The following is a 24,867-nucleotide window of genomic DNA, read 5'->3' as shown; positions in this document are numbered from 1 at the left end:
GAATATAAGATAACCTCAACACAATCCTAAATTTTTGGGAAGTATTACAAGGAAAATTATAATGAATGTATTTACAACATATTTAAGCTCTCCTATATCCAATGTCTTGATTCTAATAACTTCACTTCTTGAAGAAGCCTGGTTACATTTCTCTATAAAAATTCAATAACAAGTCTCTCTTTGGTCCTCTGAATGCTTTTCTTGATGTGCTGGCATTCTCTTTGTCTTTCCACTACCAGACACTCAGAAACACCAAATTTTTCCACAGCCTGTACGTTATTAGTACACTAGCAAATGTACCCGTGCTTCACTACAGTATTCTACATTGTATACAGATTTCTCCGTAAATTACTGTAAAGACAGTGAGTAAGATTATATTAAACTGCATGTCTCTTAGCGCTATCTGAAAAACAAAACAGGGAGGGCGCAATACATTGCTTCCGATGTAAGGTAGGCATTGGGGAAGTTTTGACAATAATGGTAGGCCACATTCCCTACTGCCATCACAATCGAGTTTGGGAATTTCTACTATAACGGCAGGCTCACTTCACAACCGCCATTCACAGTAGAGATGGAGTTTTCATTATAAAGACAGGCCCATTTTCCTAATGCCAGTCACAATTGAGTTAGAGATATTTTATTATAATCGAGAAATGCAGCGCTATCTAATGTATCAACAATTGAAACACAATAATAAATCATAGGACCATAGCTGTAGATCTCTCCAAATTGAACTGCAATTGTGTTATCAGTTTTTAAATACAACTTACCGTTTAGAAAAAACCTACCCCGAAATGAAGGTCTGCACCGTCATTAAAATGCATCCATATTTCGATATTTTCAGGGGCCAAAAGTTATACACTTGAACAGCTTGGAATTTTTCCCCAAAGAACAGTTTCCAGGTTTTGGGATTACCAATTGCACACGTAAGGACAAATTAAGGAAGAAAGTGATACAGTTAAGAAAGTTGAAAATTAATAGGAAATGGGATTATAACTGAGGACAGTTGGATAGGACAAATACATAAATACCAAGTGGATGTATTGGAAAATAAAACACCCCTCAATAAATTGTGATGGTATGAATTATGGATATAAGAAGGTGGCAACAGAGGAGAAATTTAGGTGCATGGATTCTTAGATAAACAGATAAGAGGATGACTTAAGCCTAAAGAGGCAAGGCAGAGGCAAGAAATTAAAGCAGAAAACAGAAGTGGAATAGAAATACAGTAAAAATGATAGCAAATACTGTACCAGAAAACACCTTACAGTGTGAAATAATGGGCTACACTCCGCAGTACTGTTCAAATATTAACAACGCGCCTTAGTGCTATCTGAGGATAAGTGTAGCCTCCAACGGTATTCCACCAATATCGTACATAATGGCCGATTAATGTCTCTTTTGCTTTCTACCCAAGGAACACCCACGAGTTTACAGGAATGATGACAAAAATGGCAATACGTTACTTCCCTGCTGGCAAGCAGTCAGAGACATTGCCATGGTAACCTGTAGGTTCATTGTCGGTCTATCGGGCACTCAATGCAGAGCATGAGACCTGCAGAAAATAGTATGTTTCTCCGTCATTTGAAGAATAAGCAAAATTATGTACAAAACAAAAGTTGTTTATAAGGAAGGGACGTTTCACATATAGTCCATGTATTTTTACAGAAAATCAATAGTGTAAGAGAAAATGGAAGAAAACTGTTCTGATTTTCCTATAAACCTATGTCTATTCAGACATTTTTAAGTCATATGAATATCAAAACTTTCCTCGGGATGAGTATACTCTTAATATGAAGTTTGGTTGAGAGCTATCCAGCCGTTTCACATGATGGTGGAACAGGCAAACAGACACGAAAAATAAAAACCACTGATATGGTCTTGAGTTGACATAAAATGGATTAATATCTGAAAAATTGGCAAAACAAACAAAATTACAGACAGCAGACCTGCTACAACTTTATTTATATAGATTTTTGCCTCTTGTAAAAGAAGCAATTTGAAATTTATATCATAACTTCTCCTTTTGTTAACTGAAATGATTAAGACTCTCTTGAATTCACATGATTTACCATGACTAGAATAGTGAGTAGTCATAAATCACTCATATTAACACAATGACACTAAGCCAAACAACAATAGATCATAAGCTACAAATTCCATCCATCATTCCTTCAAAGACAGATCTTCAAAAGCTTTTATTTTTGTTACTTTGGTTTAACTTTTATGTTATCACCCATCTGGAGTCTTACTTGAGTTAGAACTGAGAGCTGAATTGTTTGGCAGTACAGGGTAAGAAAAAGCCAGCCCTGATGAAAGCTCTGCTAGTTATATTTCTTCCCAGTATGTTAAAATAATTACAATTTACTTTCCCAAAATCTTCAAATAATTAAATTCAGACATTTTTATAGATAACATCTCAGTAATTCATATTATTGGACAGGCTCTGCATGCTCCCTTGCAGTGGACTGATAGTTGATACTGACTGCCTTCTGAATTGTATTTGACCTTTTGAGTAAAATGTTATTAAATTGACTAGCATAGTTGAACATTCCTTTCAGTGGAAATTAAACAATTTTATGTATTTAAGAAGAATCTTAATTTAAGCTATTATCCAATTCATTCTATGGCAGCTTGTCCATGGCAATTTTACTAAAACATGTAGCCAAATACCATCATGCAGATAGTTACAAAATACATGTCTTTAAATAGTTCAACTGTATGCAGAAGACTCAAATATACACCTATCATAACATATGGAACTTGCCAGACTACCAATTCAATGAAGAGCAGGGTCATTCTGGCAATTTGTTCTTTCCTGATTCATGGTTGCTATTATGACAAAGCATATCACACAACCAGTGTCTGAATCTGCATAGTTAGGCTTACAAAAAGTACATGCACAAAATCTTATAAATCTTTTCAGAATGCTTATAAAATATAACAAAGGATTGTATAAATGATGTGTTAGAATCAAATGGAAGCTCTTCACAGCCAGAGTGAGCTCAAAAGTCAGAAAAGAAAGGAATTTTATACCACCTAAATTGTGAATAAATAAACATAGAGTATAAGTGATTTGAAATAGAACATCCAAAGATAGAATGTCCAGCTCTTTGGCAGAACAGTCAGCATAGTGGCGTTTGGTTCAGGGGGGTCCAGGTTTGATTGCTGGTCACAATGGGGATTATTATGATTATGATTATTTACAGCACATCACACTATTAACCACCACAGAAATGCACAATAGTTAAAATACTACATCTCTCCACATAGGGTTAGTTAGCATTAGTACAGGCACCTGTCCATAAAAATGGGCTTAATCCACAATAATTAGTGTTGACCTCAAATAAGTGGGAGAAAAAATCCAGAAAGAATAAGAAGATTCTGAGTGATAGTTTGGCTGCTATGAAATGCAGAAGTTTAATGACCTTATTAAATGCTCCATAACTATATGTATTGTTTTTTAGTAAGTTATAAATGTAATTGTTTAGCATTGCTCTGCATTTTATTACTGTAATTTTTTACACTGATTTTATATTTTCCAGCTGGATCTTGTAACTTACGAGTCCATTCTTCTTGTAAGATACGTACGACCATCGGACTATGGGGGTTACGACTGTGTAGCAAGCAATGAAATGGGCTTTGCAACAACAGTGGTGAAACTTGATGTGACCTCTGCCCCAGATCCTCCATCATCTCTAACTGTTACAAATGTCACACATGATGCAGTGACACTGTCGTGGATCCCTGGCTTCAGTGGTGGCATGGAACCAACATATCGGTTACGCTACCGACCTACAGGTTTAATGCCAGAAGGCTATCATTATGTTGATGTCACACAAGAAAATGCTACTTCTTACACCATCACTGGCCTTGCCATGTCAACTGATTACACTTTCAGCATCATGGCCTTCAACAAGCTCGGCAGCAGCAAGTATTTGCCCGACATCTTGAGAGCAAAGACTTCCAGTGAGTAGTTATATGATTTCTCTGACAGTATCACTTTAATTAATATTTACTCATCATTACAGTAATTAATTAGACTTTAGACTTCCACCATTTTATATAATTTTTCACTAAATGCATTCAAAGAACTTAATGAAAAGATATATGTTTCATAAGGTTAAACACCAGTTTAATATGGATGATTTTCATTTATAAAAAATGTAACTAATTTTTTTCTTTCCCCCCCATAAATTCATGGAACTGAAAAATTATGTTTTATTTACTGAAAGGTGAGATCACAATACTGTAAATTCCTATTTCTTGCTAGTTTCTAGCTAAATTAAATTTTGCCATGACATGTCATATGAAAACAAGGATTTTTAGCTTATTAACATAATATTTAACATCAGTTCCAATGCTAATTACATTGAATCTCAAATAAAGGGAGGTTTTCAGTCAGTCAGTTCATTAGACATGGTAGCCCAATTGTCTTAGTTGGAGAAAAAATAAAATAAATAAGTTCCAAATAAAAATTATTACAATTAGATAATGATATAGTTGCATGCAAACACAAGTTGGCAGGACAAGTTAGTTCAAAATAACTAGTGGGCTGAGACAGGGAAGTGTTCTATCATCAATCCTGTTTACGATAGTAATGGATGACATCTTGAGAACAGCAAAAGCAGCATATGGAGGAAGAGAAATGAACATGTTATTATTTGCAGATGATATTGTGATTTGGGGAGAAGATGACAGGAAGGTTCAAGAACAGTTGAATGTGGTGAATGGGAAGATCGAAGAATGTGGATTGAAAATAAGTGTAGAAAAGAGTAAAACTCTTGTTATGACTAGAGGGGAGAAAGAAGGGAAAGGTCAGATCAGACTTGCAGACAAGCCCCTGGAAGTAGTGGAAATGTTCAAATACCTGGGGAGTGAATTAATGGAGAATGCTCGACTGGATGCCGAAATTAGTAAAAGGCTTCAAGCTGGAAGTTGTTTCTATCATAGTGTAAGAAACATGTTATGGGACAAAGATGTGCCCTTGGAAGCAAAGAATACAGGCTTCCGAAATGAAGTTCTTGAGAAGTATGATACAGAAGAGTAGAAGAGACAAAATAAGGAATGAGAAAATCCGGGAAGAAATTGGAGTGGAAAAAATGAATGACAGAATAGAGAGGAGCCGATTAAGATGGTTTGGGCACGTAAAGCGAATGAGTGACGAAAGAATGCCAAAAAAGGTGAGGAAAATGCAAATGCAAGGAAGGAGGGGCTGTGGACAACCACGATTGAGATGGAAGAATACAATCCAATGCAGTATTATAGAAAGAAACCTGTACTGGGACAGAGTGTTGGAGGAGGAGTGGTGAAAGGACCGAAGAAAGTGGAGAGGAACCATATTTGCCCCGGCTACAGCTGGACAAAGGGAAATGATGATGATGATGATGATGATGATGATGATGATGATGATGATGATGATGATGATGATGATGACGATGATGATGATGAATAGAGAAAATAGATAAAGTTGTCCCACAAGAGTAACTCTACTGATATAATGCTGGCATATTTGAGCACCAACAAAAAATACCTGACTGAGCCAGGATGAAACTCATCATCTTAGGCTCAGAATGCCAGGGTACTATCTCATTCCTCAGTTCTTTGCGATGCTTCTTCAGTGATGCCCAAGCTGTCTGTGACAGCTGATGGCAGAATTGTTGGTGATTTGACCAGCCTTGAGGCTGTTTTCACACCTTTTAATATTCTCTTCTCATAGAGGTTTCACTGTACCCATGGATATATGACGTAAAATCACATTATGTCGGCAAAAATTGTATCTAGTGTTTCCATATCCCTGTTAGATAGTTTTTATTTGTGTATTCAATAGTACGTTTTCTTGCTTAACACATTCTTTTTCCTTGTCCCCTGCAGAAACTTCTTAATGAGATTTTACTGTACATACATACATACATACCTGAGATATAAGGCAGCCATATTTATCATTTGGACTGACTGGAAAGTTCTCTGTATTATTATTTGTATACTTTTGTCCAGTTTACTACAGTGTTTGGTTTCTATGTAATAACATTGTTTTCAGTATGTAAATTGTTTTAAATATTTTCAAATAGGTGATGGCCCGGGTTTGAAGTAGTGCTAGATGAGACAGCATGGCATCCTACTAACTGTAATAAGTTTGAAATATTTTGCATTACTTCTACGAAACTACTGATCTTCTGGATTGTAGATTTTATTTAATTGCAAACAAAATGCCATTAGATACAGAAATGTAGTATCACAATTGAAATGTGTATATTCTCTCTTTCTCTTTCCTTTTTCTTAATGACCTGTAATTTCTCTTCTGGCATTGATGATCTTAGTGTTAATTTTGATCATCAGGGGCTGATGGTTAGAGTGCAGTCAATTTTGTGCGAGTATTTTTAATATTTATCTATATCAGTGTAGGGGAAAGATCAAAGTACTAGGTGAAACTTAACTCTTTCACTGCAGCAGTAGACTTTTGTCAACTTATTTTGATGAAGTGTCACCATGGCAGTAGACTTGGTGTTTAGCCACTGCTGCTCATGCCAGCATTGTTAATAATGTGGTAGATAATAATGCACTGGCATATATTTTTATGCATCCCTTGGGCATGTACCGGTACTGAGAATACTGTTTAAGTCAAAACCATGGGTATTACTGTCAACCAAAAAAATTATGTTCACTCTAGTTTGGTGGTTGTTTATGAAATAACAAACAGGCCTACAAAAAATTGTTTTCCTCATTTCATTTCACATTAGATCATGTAGGTTTCAAATTTTTTATTTTTATTTTAATACTTTTTATCACAAAAAATGCTAGTTTTTAAGTGTTTCAACCATGCATCAAATCAGACATTCTCTGAAACCCATCATCTGATCAAATCCAAATTTTAACACAGTATGCATTGGGATGTTTTATACATTGTTCATAAATTTCAGAATTTTATATATCCAAGAAAAAAGTTAAGAGTTTTGTAAGGTAACCTTTTCTTGGCTCGGTGTGGTTGGAAAATTGAATTCTTGGTCGCATTGCGATCTTTATATATATCCAGTGGTTACGCTGTATGACTGTGAAATACATATATGAATTCACATTTTTTTATATCAGTTTGTATGAATAATATGGATGAGTAGCCAGTCAATGCAGGGAAAGCCATGTGGCGTTGCCACGATAGCGTGGGACACCATGCCATACCACGCCTCACGCGGAGTTAAATCTACTGATTACAAGTTGCACATATATTAATATTTGCTTCTCTATTTGCTTAAAAGTTTCCTCTGGCATTTAATTATTATCTGCGATTAGCATCTGTATTAAGAGGTCATGAAAAAGATTTCCATTCAGCTTTTCTCATGATTGCTGTTAAAAAATGCATGAGAAAATGACTTGTCTGGTAAATAGATCCTTGCTTATTATGGTACAGAAAAGAGATTACATGGTTTTTTTATTATTATTATTATTATTATTATTATTATTATTATTATTATTATTATTATTATTATTATTTTTATTATTACACTGACTGACAGAGCAAATGCAACACCAAGAAGGAGTGGTCAGAACTTTATGCCAATTGCAGGGTAGACTGACGTCACTGAGGTATGCTCATGATGTGAAATGCGCCGCTGTGCTGCGCACGTAGCGAACGATAAATGGGACACGGCGTTGGCGAATGGCCCACTTCGTACCGTGATTTCTCAGCCGACAGTCATTGTAGAACGTGTTGTCGTGTGCCACAGGACACGTGTATAGCTAAGAATGCCAGGCCGCCGTCAACGGAGGCATTTCCAGCAGACAGGCGACTTTACGAGGGGTATGGTGATCAGGCTGAGAAGGGCAGGTTGGTCGCTTCGTCAAATCGCAGCCGATACCCATAGGGATGTGTCCACGGTGCAGCGCCTGTGGCGAAGATGGTTGGCGCAGGGACATGTGGCACGTGCGAGGGGTCCAGGCGCAGCCCAAGTGACGTCAGCACGCGAGGATCGGCGCATCCGCCGCCAAGCGGTGGCAGCCCCGCACGCCACGTCAACCACCATTCTTCAGCATGTGCAAGACACCCTGGCTGTTCCAATATCGACCAGAACAATTTCCCATCGATTGGTTGAAGGAGGCCTGCACTCCCGGCGTCCGCTCAAAAGACTACCATTGACTCCACAGCATAGACGTGCACGCCTGGCATGGTGCCGGGCTAGAGCAACTTGGATGAGGGAATGGCGGAACATCGTGTTCTCCGATGAGTCACGCTTCTGTTCTGTCAGTGATAGTCACCGCAGACGAGTGTGGCATCGGCGTGGAGAAAGGTCAAATCCGGCAGTAACTGTGGAGCGCCCTACCGCTAGACAACGCGGCATCATGGTTTGGGGCGCTATTGCGTATGATTCCACGTCACCTCTAGTGCGTATTCAAGGCACGTTAAATGCCCACCGCTACGTGCAGCATGTGCTGCGGCCGGTGGCACTCCCGTACCTTCAGGGGCTGCCCAATGCTCTGTTTCAGCAGGATAATGCCCTCCCACACACTGCTCGCATCTCCCAACAGGCTCTACGAGGTGTACAGATGCTTCCGTGGCCAGCGTACTCTCCGGATCTCTCACCAATCGAACACGTGTGGGATCTCATTGGACGCCGTTTGCAAACTCTGCCCCAGCCTCGTACGGACGACCAACTGTGGCAAATGGTTGACAGAGAATGGAGAACCATCCCTCAGGACACCATCCGCACTCTTATTGACTCTGTACCTCGACGTGTTTCTGCGTGCATCGCCGCTCGCGGTGGTCCTACATCCTACTGAGTCGATGCCGTGCGCATTGTGTAACCTGCATATCGGTTTGAAATAAACATCAATTATTCATCCGTGCCATCTCTGTTTTTTCCCCAACTTTCATCCCTTTCGAACCACTCCTCCTTGGTGTTGCATTGTCACTGTCAGTCAGTGTATTATTATTATTATTATTATTATTATTATTATTATTATTATTATTATTATTATTATTATTATTATTAACTGACAACACTAATTTTATACATTAACTTGTGGTTTTCCACAGGTCTCAGGAAGTTCGTGTACTGAAATAACAGGCTGCATGATATTTTATATCAGGAATTATTACAGTTTTATTTTCAAGTTTATCTCATACACTTTTTCACTGCTAATAATAATGGTGTATGGCCTCCAAAGAGGCCTGGTGCAGGTCTTTTTCTAGTAGACTGCCTGTAGGTGGCCTGCATGTCTGTGAGGATGGAGCCCTACGAAAGACATTTATCATCATCATCATCATCATCATCATTTCCCTTTATCCAGCTGTAGCCGGGTAGGGGCAAATATGGTTCCTCTCCACTTTCTTCGGTCTTTCCACCACTCCTCCAACACTGTGTCCCAGTCCAGGTTTCTTTCTATAATGCTGCGTTGGATGATATCCTTCCATCTCAATCGTGGTCGTCCACGGCCTCTCCTTCCTTGGATTTGCATTTCCATCACCTTTTTTGGCATTATTTCGTCACTCACTTGCTTTATGTGCCCAAACCATCTTAGTCGGCTCTTCTCTATTCTATCATTCAATTTTTCCACTCCAATTTCTTCCTGGATTTTCTCATTCCTTATTTTGTCTCTTCTACTCTTCTGTATCATACTCCTCAAGAACTTCATTTCAGCTGCCTGTATTCGACTCTCATCCTTCTTTGTCATTGTCCAAGTTTCTGCTCCGTAAGTTGTTACGGGTACGTAATACATCTTGTACATAGTATCCTTTGCTTCTGTTGGCACATCTTTGTCCCATAACATGTTTCTTACACTATGATAGAAACAACTTCCAGCTTGAATCCTTTTACTAATCTCAGCATCCAGTCGAGCATTCTCCATTAATTAATACACTCCCCAGGTATTTAAACGTTTCCACTACTTCCAGGGGCTTGTCTGCAAGTCTAATCTGACCTTTCCCTTCTTTCTCCCTTCTAGTCATAACAAGAGTTTTACTCTTTTCTACACTTATTTTCAATCCACATTCTTCGATCTTCCCATTCACAACATTCAACTGTTCTTGAACCTTTCTGTCGTCTTCTCCCCAAATCACAATATCATCTGCAAATAACATCATGTTCATTTCTCTTCCTCCATATGCTGCTTTTGCTGTTCTCATGATGTCATCCATTACTATTGTAAACAGGATTGGTAACAGAACACTTCCCTGTCTCAGCCCACTAGTTATTTTGAACCAACTTGTGTTTGCATGCAACTGCAACATTCCTTATACAATGCCATGATCAGTTTTATTAATCCCTGTCCAATTCCTTTTTGCACCAGACTGTCCCAAACTTTCGTCCTGGGGACACTGTCATATGCCTTTTACTAATGTTTACATTTACTAATGTTGAAAACATCACATACACCCAGCTCCCGAGCCAGACAAATTAACCAATTGAGATTAAAATCCCCGGCCTAGCTGGAAACAAACCCCTTGAGCTAACTATGCCAACCATTTAGCCATGGTGCTGGAATTTTCTTTGGTAGAGTGCAGTGCAGTCAAAGGAGTGTACACTACAAAAACCAAGCGTATGGTAAGATTTTTAAAGCTGCTATTGGAGGTCCAAAGCTCGCATGAGAAAAGCTGATGGGAAGTGTTTTTCATGACCTTTTAGTTCCATTTGTTTCAATGCTAATCATAGATAATCATTAAATACCGGAGGAACCTTTTAAGTATATGGCGAAACTAATGTTACTGTACATGCACCTTGTAATCTAGTAGATTCAACTCTGAGCAAGGCGTAACATGGCGTGGTGTCCCGCACTATCATGGCAACGTTGCACGTCTTTCCCTGCATCGGCCTGCTGCTTATCCATGTCATTCTTCCCAACACAAATACAAATTGAAATAAAAAAGTGAATTCATTTTCGTATTTCATAGTCATACAGCATAACCATTGGATATATAAAGATCACAACATAACCAAGAATGCAAAAGAAAAAGTTACCTTACAAAATTGATAACTTTTTTCTTCAAACCATAAAATTTCAGAATTTATAAACAATATGTAAAACATCCCAATGTATATTGTGTTAAAATTTGGATTTGATCAGATGATATGTTTTGGGATATGTTTTGGAGAAACATTTGATGCATGGTTGAAACATGCTTTTTGTTAAAATAAATGCTTTTTTTGTGTTCCCCCTGCAATAAATATTAAAATATAAATTAAAAATTCCATACCTACATTACCTAGCGTGAAATGAAAGAAGAAAAATGATGGGGCTATTGGATTTTCTGAAGGTCTGTTGGTTATTTCATAAACAACCTCGAAACTCTAGTACACATAGTATTTTGGTCAGCAGTAGGTATGTATTTATTTGCTATTGCCTGCCCACCGATATTCTTCTCTGCTCTCTGGCCAGTACTGAGCAGCTGTAAGCATGTGGAGTAACATTAGTAATGACAGTGAAGAAATCTATCATCTTTTAGTGGTAAATTTTAGTTCAGATTTGTCCGTAAATGTGGACATGGGAAGTAGTGATGATAATGTTAATGAGTCAAGTGATAGTTCATAAGAAAGTAACAATGATGATGGTCGTGAAGTTGTACTTGAATAGTGGAATATTAGTAATAATAAAAAACAAATAAATCATATTTGTGTGACAGTGCTAATTTTGGTTTAGTAGTAAAGAGTGATGTTTCGATCTTTCTGTTTCATACAAGGCATTTCTTCAATTCATGCTACTGTCTGTGTTTGAGCATGTGGCAACAGAAACAAACAGGCATACTGAACAATGTTCAGATAAAACATTTGACTTGCCACCATGTTTAAGTTACCAAAAATGGATTGTGTAAATATTGGAAGATATTCAATAGACAATGGGATGAGATTGTGTCTTAAATCAGTATTATAGGCAAATTTTCCCAAAAGACATTGGTTTACTGCTACGTGTCCATCTTTCAATATGTCAAGCAAAAAAGTTTCATTGAATCATTGATCACAGGTTGGACCACAAAGGCAAAAAAATACATGGATTTCATGTTTTGTTTTGTTTTGTTTTGTTTTGTATTGTATGCTATGACTTATCATACATAAAAAATAACATTTTAAAATACCAACCTACTTTCTAATTTCTTGATTTAATTACATAGTTAAGGGTTCTTGCATTGTAAAAATTGCTGCAGTGAAAGAGTCAAAGGAAGCCATCCTACATCAAGTGTCAGCAATGCCCAGTTTTGTTCTGAAGAACTAAAAATTTTGTGACTAGTTGAATTTGCCAGAGTGCTAACTTTCCTGTGCTAGTAATAAAAATCCTTTCTATTTATTGCTTTTTACTAAACCCTTGATCTACAAAATCTGATTGCTAACTTCTTGTGTGCTTAATTAATCTACAAAGCTCCTTAAGCCCACTAACAATCTGCATGTAGCTTATGTATTCTAACAGCTCATTCACTGTATTTAAATGGCTCAGTATCCTTTAACATGAACAGTATTGAATACTGTATAACAGTTGAATGAAGATTGAATTTCATAACCTTCAACTAACATTAAACATACTAAACAGAGAAAACTACTTGCCTCATGAAAAGAGAAATTATCTTTGTTCTAATGTTGTATACCTCTTGCTTCTTACTAAACTACGGGGATCGTTTTGTAAGTCATGGTACCTGTGTTATATCTTCCAATAAAGCTGCAGCAATGAAAATCCTCTGTACGTGTTTAAAGACTACTGGAATATGCTTCTCAATGCTATCATGGAATTGGGTCCAGATGCAGGAATTTACGACTGGGGCAATCGAAAGATACTTGAATAGAAATCTTTATTTTATTATACATAAAAAATGCAAAAGTACGTTACAAGGAGATTTTGCCAATTGCAATAATTTGATTCGTAATGTTGTTTCCTTGGCAATGAAATTGCTCCAGATGGATACGATATGTCTCATATAGAGTCCATGCCTGCACCTCAGTTAATTCGTGTAGCAACCAACTTGCACAAATCTTGCACACCTGCAAGTCCTGTCATAAAACTGGGAACACCGATGTCACAGAAATACCTATATGTGTGAATAATTCCCGTACAATCCAAAATCTATCTTCCATTAGGACTGTTCAATAGAGATAGGAATTCTTCTCGCTTGGAAGTCTCAAGGCCGACAACCAAAATCTCGAAAATCTCTCTTGCAAACCACAATGTGCAGTAAACCTTTCTCAGTCAAAGCATGGGACTCGAGTTTTAAATAATCACATTTTCTTTTCATGAGATGTAACGAATGCAGAATAATTTTTTAGAACTCCTTTTGTTAGGATATATGTATATTGGTTTTTCTTTGTTATTTTCAACATGTGGCAAGCATAATTGGTGGTCATACAAATTTTAGTGAAAAATGGAAGGGTATGTATAGATACTTTAAGGCAGAAACAGGTTCAAAGAAGGACATTTCAGGAATCATTAATGAACAAGGGGAGTGTGTATGCGAGGATCTTCAAAAGGCAGAAGTATTCAGTCAGCAGTATGTAAAGATTGTTAGTTACAAGGATAATGTCCAGATAGGAGATGTGAGTAATACTAAGGAAGTATTAAAATTTACCTATGATAACAATGACATTTACAGTAAGATACAAAAGTTGAAAATTAGAAAAGTAGCTGGAATTGATAAGATTTCTGGGCAATGGGTTGGGATATAGTACCATAACTGAAATACTTATTTGATTATTGTTTGGTTGAAGGAGCTATACCAAATGAACAGAGAGTTGCTATAGTAGCCCCTGTGTATAAAGGAAAGAGTGATAGAAAATTACAGGCCAGTCAGTTTGACATGCATTGCATGTAAGCTTTGAGAAAGCATTCTGTCTGATTATATTAGACATATTTGCAAAATTAATAACTGGTTTGACAGAAGGCAGTTTGGGTTTAGAAAAGGTTATTCCACTGAAGCTCAGCTTGTAGGATTTCAGCAAGATATAGCAGATATCCTGGATACAGGAGGCCAAATGGACTGTATTGCAATTGACCTACCTAAGGCATTTGATAGGGTAGAACATGGAAGACTCCTGGCAAAAATGAGTGCTATTAGACTAGAAAAAAGAGTGACTGAATGGGTGGCTATATTTCTAGAAAATAGAACTCAGAGAATTAGAGTAGGCGAAGCTTTATCTGACCCCGTAATAATTAAGAGGGGAATTCCTCAAGGCAGTATTATTGGACCTTTATGTTTTCTCATATATGTCAATGATATGTGTAAAGAAGTGGAATCAGACATAAGGCTGTTTGCAGATGATGTTATTTTGTACAGAGAAATAAGTTACAAGATTGTGAGTGGCTGCAGGGTGACCTCGATAGTGTTGTGAGATGGACGGTGGGCGATGGTATGATGATAAACGGGGTTAAAAGTCAGGTTGTGAGTTTCACAAATAGGAAAAGTCTTCCCAGTTTGTATTACTATGTTGATGGGGTGAAAGTTCCTTTTGGGGATCATTGTAAGTACCTAGGTGTTAATATAAGAAAAGACCTTCATTGGGGTGATCACATAAATATGATTGTTAATAAAGGGTACAGATCTCTGCACATGGTTATGAGGGTATTTAGGGGTTGTAGTAAGGATGTAAAGGAGAGTGCATATAAGTCTCTGGTAAGACCCCAACTAGAGTATGGTTCCAGTGTATGGGACCCTTACCAGGATTACTTGATTCAAGAACTGGAAAAAAATACAAAGAAAAGCAGCTCGATTTGTTCTGGGTGATTTCCAACAAAAGAGTAGCGTTACAAAAATGTTGCAAAGTTTGGGCTGGGAAGACTTGGGAGAAAGGAGACAAGCTGCTCGATTAAGTGGTATGTTCTGAGCTGTCAGTGGAGAGATGGTGTGGGAGGACATCAGTAGACGAATAAGTTTGAGTGGTGTCTTTAAAAGTAGGAAAGATCACAATATGAAGATAAAGTTGGAATTCAAGAGGACAAATTGGGGCAAATATTCGTTTATAGGAAGGGGAGTTAGGGATTGGAATAACTTACCAAGGGAAATGTTCAATAATTTTCCAATTTCTTTGCGATCATTTAAGAAAAGGCTAGAAAAACAACAGATAGGGAATCTGCCACCTGGGTGACTGCCCTAAATGCAGATCAGTAGTGATTGCTTGTTAACTGCTTATTTGCAAAAAGGAAATTGAAAAAGTCCCTGTTTAGGAGTTCTTCAAAAACAAATGTGAATGATGTTTGCAGCTGAGTTGCTATTCCTTTAAATTAGGTTTTCTCATATTTCTTTTTTATAAAAAATTTGTGTCTAATTGCAAAATTATAACTAATTATTCAAGTAGAGAATATTTAAGAATAAACTTAACTATTGTATTTAAGCGGTCCGCCTACTAATACATGTATAATTTATTAAATCTAGAACAAGTTTCTTCTCCTGAGGACATCATGGTCTAGAATATTTCACAAAATACATAAGATATACAGTAAAAACACATCAATAGATTGGTAAGATATAAATTAAAATACACTTTCATATATAAGGACATTTAAAATAAAATATCTGCAAACTTGTCCAAAGTTCCAAGTCATGCTGTCAATAATATTGATGTGAATTGTTCATAAAATTGTAAAATGGACATCGATGTGAGTAAAATCCTTTGATTTACAATATTTCATGACAGATATTTCATATTCACATGAAAGGAAGAAAGGACAGAAGAAGGGCAGAACCTAGTTAAATTCACAAGCACAGCTGACTCTTCAAATAGTAAATCTTGACTGAGGTATGTCTGCTTTTGAAACTAATACAACCAGGAACAAATATTACATTACACTTTTCTGGGACTTAAGCGGAATATTCGTAGGTTTACAATTTCTCTTGGTAACCACCAGAAACATCACATTCATTAAATTAAAAGCAGAAGGCTGCAGATCTTTCTCGTCCACCATTAATCGAAGTCTCAGGTTCAAAAGAAAAGAGAGCTTGGACTACCTGACTGGGGTAAATCAGCCCTTCTACCACCTTCCTCCTCACTTGCACATGAATTTCTGCTATACACAGTGAATACAGTTCTGCTTGACTTGGACTTTACTTTTCTGGCTGACCAAACATCGCAGCATGTTATTGCTCTCAGTGTTTCACGTGTTGTTGTTGTTTTTTTTTTTTTTTTTTTTTTTTTTTTTTTTTTTTTTTTTTTTTTTTTTTTTTTTGCTTTATGTCACACTGACACAGATAGGTCTTATGGCGACGATGGGATAGGAAAGGCCTAGGAGTTGGAAGGAAGCGGCCGTGGCCTTAATTAAGGTACAGCCCCAGCATTTTCCTGGTGTGAAAATTGGAAACCATGGAAAACCATCTTCAGGGCTGCAGACATTGGGATTCAAACCCACTATCTCCTGGATGCAAGCTCACAGCCACGTGCCCCTGACCGCACAGCCAACTCGCCCGGTGTATCACATGTCAGAAGCATGCCTAGGCTTCCTGAGAGTCTTGCAAGATGTCTCTCATCAGCAAGATATCCCAACATTCTCGAGCTTCTCAAGACATGCGCTCTTGTTTTCCATCCCTACTAACATAAAAAGGCAGATAATTACAGGCCAGTCGGCTTGACATGTTTTGCATGTAAGTTCTGGGAAAGTATTCTTTCCAATTATATTGGATGTGTTTGCAAAATTACTGATTGATTTGGTAGAAGACAGTTCAGGTTTTGGTAAGGTTATCCTAGCGAGGCTCAACTTGTAGGATTCTAGCAAGAAGTAGCAGATATTTTAGATTCATGAGGTCAAATGGTTAGTACTGTTATTGACTTATCCAAGGTTTTTGATAGGGTAGGTCATGGGAGACTACTGATGAAATGTAGGCTATTGGACTAGACAAAAGGGTGGTTGAACAGGTGGCTAAATTCCTAGAAAATAGCACTCTGAGAATTAGAGTACGTGAAGCATTATCTGATCCTGTAATGATCAGGACAGTGTCTCAAAATGCAGTATTATTGGATCTTTATGGTTTTCTTATACAGTATATATAAATTGATATGAGTAAAGAACTAGAATGGATGATGTTATACTGAATAGAGTAGTAAATAAGTTATAGGATTGTAAAGGAGTCCATAAAGACCTTGACAATGTTGTGTGATAGACGGCAGACAGTGGTGTGATGATAAACGGGATGAAAGTTTCACCAAGAGGAAAGGTCTGCTCAGTTTTAATTACTGTGTAGATTGGGTGAAAGTACCTCACAGGGATAACTGTAAGTATCTTGGTGTTAATATAAGGAAAAATATTCATTGGAGTAATCACATTAATGAGGTTGTAGATCTCTTGTAGGTTACAGATCTCTTCATATGGTTATAAGGGTATTTAGGAGCTGTAGTAAGGATGTAAAGGAGAGGGATGAGCCCCCAGTGTGTTCTTGTGGTGCCAAATTCACCACGGCCAACATCCTTGCACAGTGTGCAGATCTCTCCAGCCTAAGATGGAACTTTGACGTGCAGAAGACCCTCAAACTTTTACTAGCCGATGATGAGAATACTGCTGATTTCATCACTTGCTTTATGTGTGAGAGTGGATTAATCAAGAGCACATAAATTTAAAGTGCTCTGTTACTCTGGGAACTTACATTCCCTTTCGATGTGTTTGTGGCCTTTTCAGTTTAATAAATGATTGTTTTATTATTAATTTAAATTCATCCATTGAATAAATAGTTTTATCATATTTTAATTTTTAATGCACTTAATTTGCTTGGAGAGGAAGGTTACTTAGTTGTACTTCCTCTTAAAATAAAACAAAAATCACCACCTCCTCTCTAGTAGTAAGACCCCACTTAGAGTTTGGTTCCCACACCAGGATTACTTGATATGAGAAGTGGAAAAGATCCAAACAAAAGCAGCACAATTATTTTGGGTATTTCTGACAAAAGAGTAGGGTTGAAAAAAATGTTTGCAAACTTTACACTAGGAAGACTTTGGAGTAAGGAGAAGAGCTGCTTGACTAAATGGTATGTTCCAAGCTGTTAGTGGAGAGATGGCATGAAATGGCATTAGTAGATGAATAACCTTGAGTAGAGCTTTTAAAAGGTAGGCAATATCATAATATGATGATATAATACACAATTGTTATGGAATCTGCCACCTAAAATTCAGAAAATGTTGAGTTTGACAGACTCATGGAAGGGTTGTATAACTTAAAATTCATTTCAGGTTATATTAAAATACTGAAAGTGTGTAGCAGGTTTACAAACGACAAACGTACATACTGGACTTACCGTAGCACCACCTGTTCAGACGATGCCTGCCATGACTTACGAAACGACTTTCGAATTGCTGCTGTAGGAAGTGCACTACTACTTAGATTGTATGCAACCTGTGGACTCAACAAAAACATTTTTGGAGATTAATCAGTTACTTAAAAGCTCATTTTTAACACCTGCAAAGAGCTATTAATTCTGCTTCCATGTACTTATTTATAACCATTATTTTTTAACATCTTGGTTTGTGGTTGTAAGACCAGCTACTGTAAGATTCCATTTTTTCATGTCACATTTACTATAATTCCTGCCACAAATCAATTGCATAAGTGAAAAGACTGTACCTTGCAATCTTACTTTAAGAAAGTGAATTATATAAAAACTCTTAGTTGCATTTAATAATAATAATAATAATAATAATAATAATAATAATAATAATAATAATACTTGTTTTACGTCGCACCAAATAGGTAGGTTTTACAGAGACGATGAGATAGGACAGGGTTGGGACTAGATAGATAGATAGATAGATAAGAAATGGGTGAGCCCTGCCTTCGCAGGACTCCACACGTAGGTATGAAGACCCTTTGTGTCCCTTAAACAGGTTTGCCTAGTCCAGCCCTAGTGCTCCTATAAAGGATACTAGTGTCCGGATGTTGGCATTCCTGATGTCTTCCAGGCTTACAAAATGTGAGCCAAAATATCGATGTCTAGTGCTTGCAAGAGCCTTGCACTGACACAACACATGCGCGGAGGTCTCTTCCTCCCTACCTCATCTTCTACACATCGGATCCTGACTGATTTTCATGATGTGTAGGTAGGGCTGGGACTGGGAAGGAAACAAACGGTGGCCTGATTATTTTTTTAAAATATATTTATTATGCCTTTGTAGGTGGTGAAGTTAGGGCTCTTGACCCTCTCTTACACTTAACCACTATGGTCAGCCCCAGCATTTGCCTGGTGTGGAAATGAAAAACCACAGTAAGCTACCATCAGGGATGCTAATGTACAAATTACCTATGTTGATAAGTGGTAGTATGTTGGCCTCTGGATCCCAAGAGTGTGGGTTCTAACCCAACAGAAGTAGTTGAATTTCCGAAGGATGGAAGAAAGTTCTCTATTCATCACTCTACGTCATACAATGTTAGCATGTGAAATATTTCTAGTCACACATTTGGTATTTACCCAACAAAATTCATTAAAATTAAGTCTTAGGTCACCCAACAGACTTCTGATTTCTCTGTCATCTGGTAGCATAATGCAGAATATCAAAATTGACACATATGCAACTTGAATGTTGTCAAATCAAACTGCTGAAGTCATACAAATTGTTTATATTTTTAAATTGTAATTAATAATAAATGAGTTTTACATCCCACTAACTACTTTTATGGTTGTTAGGAATTACAAGGTGCCAGAATTTTGCCCTGCAGGAGTTCTTTTTATCTGCCAGTAAATCTATTGACAGGAGACTGACATACCTAGGCGTGCATCTTGAAATACCACTGGATTGAACTGGGATTAAACTGACGAACTTGAGCTCAGAAGGCCAGCACTTCAACTATCTCAGCCATTCATCCAGTTGTTGTTGTTGTTGTTGTTGTTGTTGTTGTTGTTGTTGTTGTTGTCCTCACATCAAACATATACGACACAGCTGCTTCCTTTCCAATTAATTAATTTATTAATTAATTAATTATTACACCAGCACACTAAAAACATGGGTATGACGACCCTGATGTCTCAAGTTCCTAAAATGAAGCAACAACAACAAACTGGCATGTTTACCTGAGAGTGCAGGTTACTGAATGAATCGTTCAACTACTGCATCCTCAATAAAATAAAGTTAAAAACATAATCTAATATATTGAATTAAATGCTGTATTTTCTTATCATTTAATATTCTGATAAGTCTCTAAACTCTATGATACTTACCTGTCAGCTGTAATGCATGCCAATGGGATACATATGTTAGCTCCAGCAGATTGGTAGTCGGGCCTTGCTTGCTTGCTTCACATACTAACAACACAGCACACGCTCCTGCTTCCCCAGGTGAAGCTCCCCCCTCTCTGCACTCGTCCAGCAAGGATGTAGACTATCAGTCGGGCGGAGACAGTCGCCTGCCTGGCTTGGTGATCGTTATAGTGACGGTGGTGGGAACGGTACTGCTTGTACTCAACGTACTACTCGTAGGCTGTTGTCTTCATCGACGAGCCAACAAGCGGCTTACAGGTGGGTCCCATTTCTTTGTTTCTTAGGTAAACCAGATCAACAGCAAACCATTCCAGATGTTCTCCTGGACAAAGCAGATATCCCAAGACTTGTCATAATTGGAGTCTCTATCACTGGGGTGTTACTGGTGCTACTGAATGTGGCCCTTGTTGTATGCTTCATTTATCGAAAGAAAAGCAAGAGGATGCAAGAAGGTATGAGAAATGTGCATGTGTATAAAATCTTACCCTGTGTAACAATTTTATAATTTTAAACTATTATTGTAAACACAGGTTTCATAAATTCGACCACATATGTTTTATTCCTATGACTAGTTTAGTCCGACTCGTTGGCTGAATGGTCAGCGTACTGGCCTTCGATTCAGAGGGTCCCGGGTTCGATTCCCGGCCGGGTCGGGGATTTTAACCTTCATTGGTTAATTCCAATGGCCCGGGGGCTGGGTGTTTGTGCTGTCCCCAACATCCCTGCAACTCACACACCACACTTAACACTATCCTCCACCACAATAACACGCAGTTACCTACACATGGCAGATGCCGCCCACCCTCATCGGAGGGTCTGCCTTACAAGGGCTGCACTCGGCTAGAAATAGCCATACGAAATTATTATTATACTAGTTTAAAATCAATAAGGGTGTCTTTAAGAAACCAGATTGTTTATGAGCAGTGGTGATATTCAAACAATTTATCTATTGATTCTGCAACGTGGATCTACCTACATGTTATGAAACATCATACTAATATTATATTGATAGAAGATTCCATATTCCTCTCTGATTTTCTGAAATATTTTGCTCTGCTTTTTTCTTTATTCTTGAATCATCCACTGTATGATGGACAACTGATCTGATTATCTTTAATGACTAATCAAGGTTATTTATTTCTGAAATAATCATGCTCGGTCTCATTCGATAACTTCCATTTCCCAGGACAGAGGCATTGCTATTTGTTTGCCTAGTGACCTCACTCACAGGAACAGATGACTTCAGTTCTTTTTTCTATCAGTTTCAAAAAAATTCATTTTTGATTGTCACTTCATTGTTCTTAATGATGAAATACAACAAAGGTATCTGTAGCAATCACCATGAAGGAATTCTCTGATATTCTACTAGTGCTAACGCAATCAAATCATGACTCTCAATTCTATATAACACGAAACAGCAATGTCAGCAACGAAACATTACAGTCTATTTTTAATTTTCAATAGGAATTATAACACCACTCTAATTTTTTTAACTGCCATTCTCCATTAAAAATCAGTTTGTCAAATCTGTAACAGCTTAACCACCAATGCAAACTGACTGAATATCACTACTGCTTACAGGTAAGCAGAGAAAGAGGGTACCTCCCTCTCTCGTGCATGAACTATGAATATGAAATAAGTGTATACAAAAGAGAGTTTAATAACCTAACCCCATGGCACTACAACCCTGAAGAGCCTTGACCTGCCAAGTGACCGCTGCTCAGCCCGAAGGCCTGCTGAGTACGAGGTGCTGTGTGGTCAGCACGATGAATCCTCTTGGCCATTATTCTTGGCTTTCTAGACTGGAGAGAGTTTAATATGAATCTAAAAATGTCCACAATCTTAGTTTGTACAATAATATAATCTTTTAAACCTGTTTTTTCCCTAATTCAGGTATAAAATGAACACACATCAGCCAAATTATATTTTGATACATCATAAAAAAAACAAATTTGATTCCTCTCTGTTCATCCATTTGGGGAAAATATTCATTTATAGGATAAGGAGTAAGGGATTGGAATAATTTATCAAGGGAAATGTTCAATAAATTTCAAAAATCTTCAAAAAAAATTAAGAAATTGTTAGATAAACATTTGATAGGAAATCTGCCACCTTGGAGACAAATGCTGAGTGAAGCGAAGCGAACCGAACCGAGTAATCAGCCATTGAACATGTATTTTATGTAGCAACAGTTCTCATTTTATATTTTAAAAAGAATTCTCTATGTACAATATAAATAAGGCTTATCATTTTACAAAAGAAAATCACTTGTTCTTTCAGATCATGTTAAACTCGCTCTGATTAAATGATGTTACTTAGTCAATAGACATTGAAAGCATATGGCTGAAAAACAATCTTATCTCTTTGTTGTGATTAGAGATGTGTATTATTACTAATAAAAAATATATATTTGTTCTTCAGCTGCAAGTGAGCAGAGCAGCAGCAAATCTGCCACAATAGAGATGTATGCACCAAGTAGCTACAACGAAACTGTCACCGGAGAAACATTGAGTTCTGTGTCGGAGAAAAGTGAAAGCTACTCTAATGGTGACAGCAATCAAGAGTACTTGGTAAGTAGGTGGTTTAAAAAAACGAATCATTGTTTCCTTTAATATAATGAAATAGTTATAGATATCATGTGCCCAGTTTTTCTTGTTTAGATAAATTATAGTCTGCACATATCTGTGAACAAATGGGATATATTTACATAGCTATTAATAGTTGGAAAGGAACACATACCAGTAGGTGTCAAATCAAGAGTTATATATTTAATTTGAAAATTGTCTTTATTTTATGCTTCCTTCAAACAAATGAAATACAATGATGCCATGTATTTGGTGGTTACACAGAATATAAATGATTTTTCATTATGGCCAGAGAGGACAATAGCAGTCATAAAGGTGTTACCCAAGAAGAATTTCTTACACAACTATAAACAGGCTGTGTATTGTTCCACTCACTCCCACCATCAAACCTGTCACTTGAATGGATGTAAGGTGATATTTTTCTCCAGGTAGTAGGAGATAGTTGGCTCGTAGATTCTGCACTTTACTTCACGGAGCTTTTCTGGCTGACAATCATGGTATTCATTCCTTATGGTGAGATCAATAATGTAGGTCGGATGTTTGACCAAAGAGGAATAGCTAGCTTGTTAATTCTGCATCATGATCCATCGACAGACAAACCATGGACCTCCTCATGTATGTACTGTATACTTATTCTCCCGAGGGCACTGGCAGTCATCTTACTCCTTTCCTTTCCTTTCCTTTCCTTTTGTTTCCTTTCCTTTCCTTTCCTTTCCTTTCCTTTCCTTTCCTTTCCTTTCCTTTCCTTTTCCTTATTTCATGATGATGGGGGCAATTTCTGAGATTTTCACCAAAAGGACAGGTACCCAAGACTGGACAACAGTTTGTATCACTGCAGCAGCACCAACAATGGTTTCCATCTTGGGAAATTCCTGGTACAGAATGTAGAGCTATCATTTTCAGAACTGTTCTCCAGTCACTACTGCTTAGACCATCAGGCCTCCTTCTCCATTTGTTGGCAGGAGTTAAATGTTTGTAGAAGATGACACATTTATCTTTTTGAAATAAGGCACACCACTCAGGAAATTCTCCCAAAGTTCCTGCCTCAGGTTTTGAATATTCACAAACTGATCTGACCTGCCTGTAAAGTTTAGTTTCCTCAGACTTTGTGCTATTTCTCCAGGTTGGAGTTTCTGAAGGCCATGAGAATTTTTCAGGAATTAATATTCTGCAAGAAACTCTTCCCAGCACACTCTGAATAAACCCGCTCCTTTGTATATTTTATCCAAGAACAGCATACCATCTGGAGTGTCCAATGTCAGCTGAAGAATGTCTTTCAAGCAAGTTCTTATGAGGACATCTTCACCTAAGAGGAATCATGCTTGTATTTTATCTTAGAGAGTGGTCTGAAATTTGTAAACCAATAAGGAGCAAATGAATGTAAAAAGAATATTGAACTTCTGATGTGGTCGCAGGAGAGAGGTAGTGGTCAAGTTATCAATCTCTATTGACCTCTTCTGGAGAGGAGTGACAACGTGAATCTTTGACTTTTACGGAGCTCCCTCTCTGTAACCTCTATATATTGTTGATGTGTATCTTGCATCATGATATTCCACTGTTTTTGCTCCATCATCACAGTGCTAAGTAATTAAGCCTTATATTTTGGTTAGTGGTGACATTTATTATTCCACGTATCCATTAACCTTATAGCCTTTCCTTCAAGCTGCTCATAGTTTCAGCTTCACCGAGCAAGTTTGCTATGTGGTTAGGGGCACGCAGCTGTGAGCTTGCATTCGGGAGATAGTGGATTCGAACCCCACAGTTGGCAGCCTTAAAGATTGTTTTCTGTGGTTTCCCATATTCTCACCAATCAATGAACCTTTATTAAGGCCGCAGATGCTTCCTTCCCACTCCTAGCTCTTTCCTATCCCATCATCACCATAAGATCTGTCTGTGTTAGTGTGACGTAAAGCAGTTTGTAAAAAAAACAAGTTTCAGCTTTATTAAATATAATGATTTCAGGACAGTTTACTCCAAGTACTCCAACTGTTTCCTCGGGCGTTACTGACGTTATCTCATAGCTGGATACTAAGTTAACAGACCTGTAAGTGAGGCTACTTTACTTGTAGGCAGGCTTTGGATAATTATGCATTTGAAAATGCCAAAATATGCACTAAAAAGTGTCAAAATATGCATTTAAAATGTTGA

At 37.5% G+C, this 24,867-nt stretch overlaps 1 protein-coding gene across 1 annotated transcript in view; it reads left to right on the top strand.

The window, feature by feature from the left end:
- sns (sticks and stones) overlaps positions 1 to 24,867 on the top strand; it is a 115,951-nt gene that overhangs the window by 76,271 nt on the left and 14,813 nt on the right. The window contains 3 exon segments of the mRNA XM_068228528.1: positions 3,546 to 3,969; positions 20,213 to 20,392; positions 22,556 to 22,704. Of these exon segments, the coding sequence (XP_068084629.1) occupies positions 3,546 to 3,969; positions 20,213 to 20,392; positions 22,556 to 22,704 (753 nt within the window).

The sequence above is a fragment of the Anabrus simplex genome, chromosome 7 (assembly GCF_040414725.1).
Source record: "Anabrus simplex isolate iqAnaSimp1 chromosome 7, ASM4041472v1, whole genome shotgun sequence".
In the NCBI taxonomy this organism is placed as follows: domain Eukaryota; kingdom Metazoa; phylum Arthropoda; class Insecta; order Orthoptera; family Tettigoniidae; genus Anabrus; species Anabrus simplex.
The sequence above is the reverse complement of the archived record's forward strand: the minus strand, read 5'-3'. Positions and strand labels throughout refer to the sequence as shown.